This window comes from Austrofundulus limnaeus, unplaced genomic scaffold (genome assembly GCF_001266775.1).
Source record: "Austrofundulus limnaeus strain Quisiro unplaced genomic scaffold, Austrofundulus_limnaeus-1.0 Scaffold229, whole genome shotgun sequence".
Lineage (NCBI taxonomy): Eukaryota > Metazoa > Chordata > Actinopteri > Cyprinodontiformes > Rivulidae > Austrofundulus > Austrofundulus limnaeus.
The window spans coordinates 790,935-799,965 of record NW_013952631.1 but is presented as its reverse complement, the minus strand read 5'-3'; the positions used below and the strand labels follow the sequence as shown (position 1 = coordinate 799,965).

Here is a 9,031-nt window from a genome sequence, read left to right as displayed (position 1 = left end):
TATATATATATATATGTTTGTGTGTGTGTGTGAAATCCAAGGACACTGAATACTAAATGAACAATATAAATATGAACAGAGAGAAACTTACTGGATTTAAATTGTAATTATTGTAAATAAAGACAACTTGTGTGTTCAGGTGAGTTTGACGGTGATGTGGGTGGCTGACACTCCTCAGCCAGTACCTGGTTGGGTCGTGGCTCTGGCTGTTCTGGCTGGACTGCTGCTGCTGGCGCTGCTCATCTTCATCATGTACAAGGTGAGGACGTGTTCTCTGTCAGTTTTAGGGCCTTTCCCAATCAGTGGCTACACCCTCGCCCTACTCACTCCACGCTCCATTTGCGTGTTCCCGCGGAGGGTTGGCTATATTAAGTCCCATCCAAAACCAATTACGAACGAGGGTGAGTGGCATATTAAGCCCTCCACAGCGAGACAGCATCCAATGCAGACTTGAGCAGCATGTGCAACACCAAATAGTGGTCGACATGGAGCACGGGACGTATAAATATAAGTTCCGCATATGTTTTGTACACATATTTACTAAGTAAACACCTCACCAACAAATATAATTCCACATAAATCATGTTCAGTTCAATTCAAACATTATTAAAGACACAGAACCCTGGTCCATATTTAAAAAAGAAGAAATGAAAAAAATAAAGAAAAGTAAATAAATTACTTAAAAAATGCTTTTGTTAAAAATAAAGTCATATCTGAAAACTCTCTAAAATGTGGGCCAAATTAAATATTTTCGAGCGTCTATTGACAAAAAGCGTCTTCTAAACGATCTCACTGTGTTCGTTCTCCGGCATTTAGCCGCTGCCAGAGGTTGGACTGTTACCATGGTGACGACAGCTTCCTGTTCCAGTGGTGTGAGGAGAGCTAGTCTCAAAAGAGGAGGGTTATACGGCGCCATCAAGGGGACTCAGTTCAGCTGTGTGGGTGCTTCACAACGAGTTTAGTGTGTAGGGAGTAGGGCGAGGGTGTAGCCACTGATTGGGAAAGGCTGTTAGTTTAATTGGATTCATCTTCTCAACGTTTCTTCTCCTCTTCCTCTGCAGCTGGGTTTCTTTAAGAGAGTGCGTCCCCCGCAGGAGGACTGCACAGAGAAGGAGCAGCTGCAGCCCGAGGAGAACGGCAACACAGACGCCTAGAGGCCCGACCCAAACGAGCCGAGAAGAAAGCTCAGCCTCAGAGAGAGTCCACTGCTGGGTGGGAGATAATGGTACTGAGTTAACTTTTCATCTTGTTTGTGCCAAAAGAGAAGCTGAAAAAAAAGATGTTCATTGATTAAATCACAAACTCTACAACAATTATTATTATTTAAAACTTGAAGTAAGCGTTTGTATTTTTGGGAAATCAGCTGGATCATCATGTGCCCATCCCACTGAAAGCACTTGGTGTTTATTTTACTTTAAGATTAGCAGCTGGTTAGTATTAGCTAAGCATGGCAACAGGATAGGTTAACATTTAAAAAGGTAAAAGTTTATGTAAGTTTATGTAATTTAGTGTTTGACTTGGTTCAGTCAAGTCAGTCAATCATTTCAAGAGTTTCTACTTTAAACTGTTGATATCAGGATGGTTTCTCTGTATTTTTTGTAAGAATTAAACATAATTCTCTTACGAGTGAAATGAAAGAATATTAAAGAGCAGAAAAGTGGAACAGTTGAGGCAGTGAAAGCAGAGGATTGTGGGTAGTGATGACCAGCCTGACCACCGGAGTGATTCTGATCATGTTTGATGAAAAAACAGCAATATGAACTCAGATTTTTAAAATTGGCCATTATTTTTGGATAAACATGGATCAGTTGTTCGGATGCGAACAGATCAGAACACGACTCTAGTTTTTTTTTTATTCACGTTACTAAACTTTTCTTTTTTTCTGTGTGGAAACTCATGTAGGAGTTCTGCTTTGGGGTGTTGGTGAGATGTTTGCTCTTTGTGTGTTTTAATGTATTTGAACAAAACAAAGATGATATTAATAATCGAAACTGTTTTTTACCAACTCGGTCAAGAAAGTATTTTTCTAATTTGCATTAAAAACTAATGCAGGTAATAAACTCTTAAGTGTGACTTATAAATCTGATCATTTGTTAAACCCCACACCTGAAAAAGACTGTTATTGTTGTTGTTGTTGTTGACACACTGTCCTCTGAAGGTTAACTATCGACAGAACAAACAGAAAATGATTTCAGGCCAAAGGAATGTAAACTGTAGTAAAAAGTCCAAACTGTAGCAATCTTATAATAACTTCTTTCACTGAAAGAACAGAAGCAGCTTGTGAACATGCTAGTCATGCAAAAGATAAAAAAGTAAATTGCCCAATTTTGAAATTAAAGTCATTGTAGTTAAAAGTTGAAACATCACATTTATTGTTGATGTGTTGACATAAAGTCAAAATGAGAAGAATAAAGTTATTGATTTGAAAATAAAAAGGGAGTCAAAAACCACACAGCACTGGTGGTGTGTAATAACCATGCGTGTAGAGCTGTAAACAAACTGTTACTAACTTTTAATTATTCATAATGCATTGTTGTTAAAGCTGAAGTTTTACCAGAAAATAATAAAAAAAAGGGTAATCTGGTAGTTTTGTAAACTTAGATGAGAAACATGAAGTCAATAAGGTGTGTCTGTTTAGTTATTATGTAGTTATTTAGTACTTTAATCCCATAATCCTCTACTCCAATAATAATAAAACCTGAACAGTCAGGTTTAGGATCATATCAGGAATCACTTCCACTGTCTTTGTCTTAATGTATGATTCAATAAATTGTGGATTTGGAAACATTCCCCACAGTATGAAGCTGTTTGCTGTCTGATGAGCCGATGAACCCAAACGTTACATAATTTAAGGATGAACTGTTTTTCTTCCACATTTCAGTCTAAAATTGTAAAAAATTTCAAACTCCTCATAAAACCTTAATTCATCACATTGACAAAAGACCCTCAGAAAAGCTCACCATTGTCAGCAGCTGGAGCAGCCATAGCAAAAGTAAATAAGTGGGCGGGGCTTAACTAATGGTCATTTATTACTTTCCTGCATTTTCCAGCACTGAGGCCATTTGTTTTGCCTTTTTATTAATGTTTTTCTTTTCTTCTTTTTATATTATTTTTTTCTATGTCAGATTGGTGACAGGCAGTTTTACTAAAAACAAAAACCTAGTTTTTATGTGGAAATTGTCTGAGTCATGTGTGAATGGCAGTATGTTGAAACAGAAAAAGAAACATTTACTATTTGCCCATATTGGGTTTGCATGATGAATTAATGTAAACAGAAACAGTAACTAGTAACGGGACTTCATTAGATTTAGTCCTCAACTATCAGAAGTGGAGACGTTCTAGTTTTACTGATGACATCATGAAGAGCAGGAAGTTTATATTTAGTTGTTTTCACACTGAATCTGGTTACTGATGGAGAAATCATGTCATTACACAGATAAGAAAAGATGGAAAAGGTTTTTGACACATTCTCATGTGTGTAAACTGAATATATTTTTAGATGGTTTGTTTTTCCTTATAACTTTAGGGTGTTATCTCACCACCACTTCACAATATGTCGACTCTTAAAGGATATAAATAACTGTTTACTGCTGTCTTCACTCTTAATTTAAATGTTGCTAAATGTCTGTACAAAACAATATGTTCCACATTAACTCTGTTAAAATGAAACCACCAGATTTCTGCATGTTGTCTTTTCTAAAACTTGTTTTGAGTTTAAAATGGACTCACTTCTTTGTGACAGTGACTTCACTGCACTGTTAGGGGTTATTTTGGGGGATTTCTCTGCATAAATACAGTAGACATGTTGAACATTTTTCTTGTCTGTTTGAATTTAAGTCCTGCAGATGTGATWATGGAGGGAAAATTTATCTGACCCCCTGCTGATTTTATAATTAAAATAAATCTTTGATCCACAAGTAAAACATGATTTGTTCCTAAAAAGTTTTTAATAATAGTTTAGAATTAGATAATTTAGATTTAATATATAGAGACTGGTCTTTTCTTTATGAACAAACTTTATAAATCATCAGGTGATCAGATTATTGTTTCCCTTCTCTGTGTGTTTGTTGGTTCAGGGTTTGTTTTATATTTAAACCACTTTGTTTTTCCTCTGAGTAATTATGGACAACTCTGAGTAAATATGGACTATTTTTGATGTATGTATTATTACACCTGGGGAGTAAATATTAACATTTTCATAAAGAAATGATTTCACTTTTGGAATGAAATAAACTGATTTGTTCACATTCGGTCTTTCACTTTGTCTTCATGTTATTTAACTCAACAAACACAGCTCAGATTTACTACAATAAATATATTTAAAGGTATCAAGAGTTCATCGCTCAGTGTTTTCTTCAACACTTTATTTCAGTTTGGAAACAGCGTGATGAAAAGCATTCAGTCTCTGTGTTGAACAATCTTCGTGTTGCTCAGTGTGCGTCTGTCAGCAGAAAGCTGAGGTCACTTCCTGGATCGTACTCCACGCAGGGCTTCCCCCTGAAATGAGCAGCAGATCAGTTAAACCCAGCAGAGACCTGAAGGGATTTCAGGTCCAAGTCCTGACTGTCACTGCATTGATGATGCTCACAGTGTGGAGAGAGAAAACTGAATCTCGATCAAATATGCACCATATTTCCATTCTTAAACCCAACAAGCGGTCAGATCTGATGGATTAGAGCAGCTGGATTGGTTTGGCGTTACCTGGAGAAGAGTCGGGCCTTGGTTGTTCCTAACAGTGTGGCTTTGTTTTCCTCCACCAGCAGCATGGAGCCCTCCCTCAGACCCTACATAAAACCAGAAATATTCGTTTAATACTAGCCGGTGCTTGGCTCGCTCCACCTCGCTCTGACTCACCAGAACATTTGGAGTGTCGGGCTCTTCATGGTACTGGGTGATTCTCTGCTCTCTGGTCTCCTGAACAACAATAACAAACCAACTGTGATGAGCAGTAAACACATAAAGGAAATCTCACAAACTGTCTTCCTTAAAAAGGAAAATCAATTAAAAAAAACTGCAAGCTTCGATAAAATCCAGATTGTGTGCACATCCAGCTAAAGCAGTCATCGGTCTATCAAGTTTTGTTAAGCACAGCCAAATACAACAGTTCAAAAAGCCCAGTTATTTGCGACCATGACGATCTTCTCGGTTTCTCAAAGGATCTAAACTTTACACAACAGTTTTGAAGCTCGAAGGATAAAAAGTGAGTGTGAGATTTTATTTTTTTAAACACTAATGGGTATTTTTACGTTGCCACTAGCTGGCGGTGTTGAATTTAAGACATCAGCATGGTCATGTTGATGTATATTTTTGCATATGTCATGTAAATTTTTGCACAGTTTGGACAATTTACTGTGATGTAACTCCCAAAGCCATGCTTGATGTGAAAGAGCAGAATCAAAAAACTAAAATCCCACACCAATCAGATTAGCCAACAACCATCAATACATTTTGTGCACAAGGTTGTGCAAGGTTTGGCCCAAATTTGAAGTCAAAATGCTCCAAATTGAGAACAAAATACCATTTGATGTAACAAGTGAAAATTGCCTTTTTTTTTTCAAAGTGGATGACTTTCTGTAGGTTTTACAATATGGTATTAGGATACTTTTTTGTAGGACCTAAACCAGTGCATGGTGCACCAAATTTTGTCAATGTCAACTTTATTTATAAAGCACTTTTAAAAACAGCTAATAGCTGCACCAAAGTGCTGTACAGCAATCCACAAATATCACAAAATCACGATAATTGATAAAAATACATAAAAAATTACAACCAACAATAGTAAGAACAGATAAATTACAATGACAGGCCTTATTTTAATTAAATGTCATTGAATAAAAGTGAGTGTTATGGAAATATTTATTTAACAAAGACAGAAATACGTGGTCCAAGAATGAAGGCACTCCATGGAATGATAAGCTGAGTTTTATTGCAACAACAGGAACACAGAGAACAYCATAAAGCCATCAGAKTGTCCCCACTGCTCTCTGCTCCTGCTTCTTTTGAGGCAGTTGATGCCTCATATATACTGTTGAACGAACACCATTATGACATCATAATAAAGCAAGATTTCATCCTAAGGAAATGCTGGGTCAAGGGAAAACACAAAGATAAACACTAGTGATCTAAGAATGGTTGTTGTTAGCAAATCTTGTTCTGGCTATAATCACTGATGAACAGCATGTCATGAAAACCTAGGTCAACAAAGTATGTCATGAATTACTGGATTAAACCTAAAAGTATTATTTCCATTACACTCCCCCCATCTGATTATTAAATGATCAATAAAACAAACAAACAAAAACTTTAATGTATTAAAAAATTATGTCAACACAAACCTACAGTAAGTACACTCACCGGCCACTTTATTAGGTACACCACGCCAGTAACGGGTTCGTGGCATAGATTCAACAAGGTGCTGGAAGCATTCCTCAGAGATTTTGGTCCATATTGACATGATGGCATCACACAGTTGCCGCAGATTTGTCGGCTGCACATACATGATGCGAATCTCCCGTTCCACCACATCCCAAAGATGCTCTATTGGATTGAGATCTGGTGACTGTGGAGGCCATTTGAGTARAGTGAACTCATTGTCATGTTCAAGAAACCAGTCTGAGATGATTCCAGCTTTATGACATGGCGCATTATCCTGCTGAAAGTAGCCATCAGYTGTTGGGTACATTGTGGTCATAAAGGGATGGACATGGTCAGCAACAATACTCAGGTAGGCTGTGGCGTTGCAACGATGCTCAATTGGTACCAAGGGGCCCAAAGAGTGCCAAGAAAAGATTCCCCACACCATGACACCACCACCACCAGCCTGAACCGATGATACAAGGCAGGATGGATCCATGCTTTCATGTTGTTGACGCCAAATTCTGACCCTACCATCCGAATGTCGCAGCAGAAATCGAGACTCATCAGACRAGGCAACGTTTTTCCAATCTTCTCTTGTCCAATTTCGATGAGCTTGTGCAAATTGTAGCCTCAGTTTCCTGTTCTTAGCTGAAAGGAGTGGCACCCGGTGTGGTCTTCTGCTGCTGAAGCCCATCTGCCTCAAAGTTCGACGTACTGTGCGTTCAGAGATGCTCTTCTGCCTACCTTGGTTGTAACGGGTGGTTATTTGAGTCACTGTTGCCTTTCTATCAGCTCGAACCAGTCTGCCCATTCTCCTCTGACCTCTGGCATCAACAAGGCATTTCCGCCCACAGGACTGCCGCTCACTGGATGTTTTTTCTTTTTCGGACCATTCTCTGTAAACCCTAGAGATGGTTGTGCGTGAAAATCCCAGTAGATCAGCAGTTTCTGAAATACTCAGACCAGCCCTTCTGGCACCAACAACCATGCCACGTTCAAAGGCACTCAAATCACCTTTCTTCCCAATACTGATGCTCGGTTTGAACTGCAGGAGATTGTCTTGACCATGTCTACATGCCTAAATGCACTGAGTTGCCGCCATGTGATTGGCTGATTAGAAATTAAGTGTTAACGAGCAGTTGGACAGGTGTACCTAATAAAGTGGCCGGTGAGTGTATATGTACTTTTCTAAAATCCCAACCCCAGTAATTCAATTTTTATTCCTCCCAGACATAGAAATATTCATCATCAGTGTATTTGCTCATAATTCTCTCTTTCCACCCTTGAAACTGCTTTTCTGTCCCATTTTCTTTATACCATGCAGAATAATGTTGTAGCATTGTGCATAACTCCAAACAATACTCTGTTCCACATCCTCAATGTCGCATCCATACCAGTACTTCCTTTTCTTGGGTGTAGTGTGTACCTTCTCCTTCTTAGTTGATGGTTTGGGTTTCTCTGGTTGCAATATTGATGAATCCAAATGTTCTTCCGGTTTTGCAGCTTGAAGTAACTCCCCTCTCCGTGTTTTTGATTCTGCAGCAGTCTCCTTTTTAGCCATTTGTTTGTGTTCCATCGGTGTCTCAGTTTGATCCCGTTGTCCTTCAGGCATCAGCTGTTGTGATTTCTGCTGTTGTTTTTTTCCAGCCGGAACTTGGTTCAGGAAATACTTCATGTTTGAAACTAACAGCTCTGCTCCAGCTCTATTCAAAGTCATTCCATCAGACTCTCTCCCAAAAGAGATCAAAATAATCCACAAATGTCACAGTGGTCAGGACTTTTCCAAAAAGCCATTAAGAGTAAAAAGTCTATTTAACCTCTCAGCGCCTACTTTTGCTGCAGGAAATGGCCCACTGAGGAACACATCCATGTTGAGATTTTTAACTGCATTCAGCAACTGAATGAAATCCTTCTTTAGGATTTCTGACTGTCAGTTCATAACTTCATCACTTCCTGTATGAATGATGAGAGTCTTCAGAGCTGGATACTCAGCTSTGATTTCCAGAACCTTCTCTGCGAGGTCAGATACTTTATCAGGAAAAACTCAGAACTTTGACTTCTTTCTTGTTCCAGAAGCATCTGATCTCATTCACCATTTTATCTGTMATAATCAGCATTTCTTGATTCTTGAAAGTCTCTCTTTGTGTTATGATTTTTGCCCTGCCTGCCCAGTCCTGCCTCTGTTTTTGTTATTTTGCTTTCCAAAGTTATTTCCCATGCCAAGTTCTCAATCACCACTCTGCTCCTGTCACAGCCAGTACCAATTACAGATCCACCACTCCCCCTCCCTCATGCCATCAGCTCATTCCACTCACCTGTTCCCCTCAGTATATATTCCTGCTCTCAACCTTACTTCCCTGCCAGTTTGTCGTCAGCCTAGTTCTGTTACTCACCAGCATTCTTGTCCCCATGCCTTGCTCTCGCCTTGTGTCCCTGAATCTCTGCCTGTCCTTCGGTCTCTCGATTTTTGCCTCAGCCCCAAATAGATTTGTCCAGCCATCTGTCCTCCTGGTATTGACCCTGGTTCAGTGTCTTGGTTTTACGCCTCTCGTCTCTCTCCTTGTCGGCACCACAACCCCTCGGACTTCTTGGTTTATGACCCATGCCTGCCTCACCGACTTACGGATTCAGCTTCACCCCTCAAACCTGGTAAATGCTTGGGTAAATGCTTGGG

At 39.1% G+C, this 9,031-nt stretch overlaps 2 protein-coding genes across 2 annotated transcripts in view; one reads left to right on the top strand and one right to left on the bottom strand.

Moving 5' to 3' along the window:
* Positions 1 to 4,247, top strand: part of itgav (integrin, alpha V) — a gene marked incomplete in the record, with an annotated part of 42,094 nt that extends 37,847 nt beyond the window's left edge. Inside the window, 2 exon segments of the mRNA XM_014019761.1 lie at positions 140 to 259; positions 1,062 to 4,247. Of these exon segments, the coding sequence (XP_013875215.1) occupies positions 140 to 259; positions 1,062 to 1,154 (213 nt within the window).
* A 96-nt stretch (positions 4,248 to 4,343) lies between these two features.
* The window catches only part of si:dkey-69o16.5 (Alpha-aspartyl dipeptidase-like), a gene marked incomplete at its 5' end in the record, with an annotated part of 15,059 nt that continues 10,371 nt past the window's right edge, over positions 4,344 to 9,031 (bottom strand). The window contains 3 exon segments of the mRNA XM_014019762.1: positions 4,344 to 4,497; positions 4,702 to 4,784; positions 4,855 to 4,914. Coding sequence (XP_013875216.1) covers positions 4,431 to 4,497; positions 4,702 to 4,784; positions 4,855 to 4,914 — 210 coding nt within the window.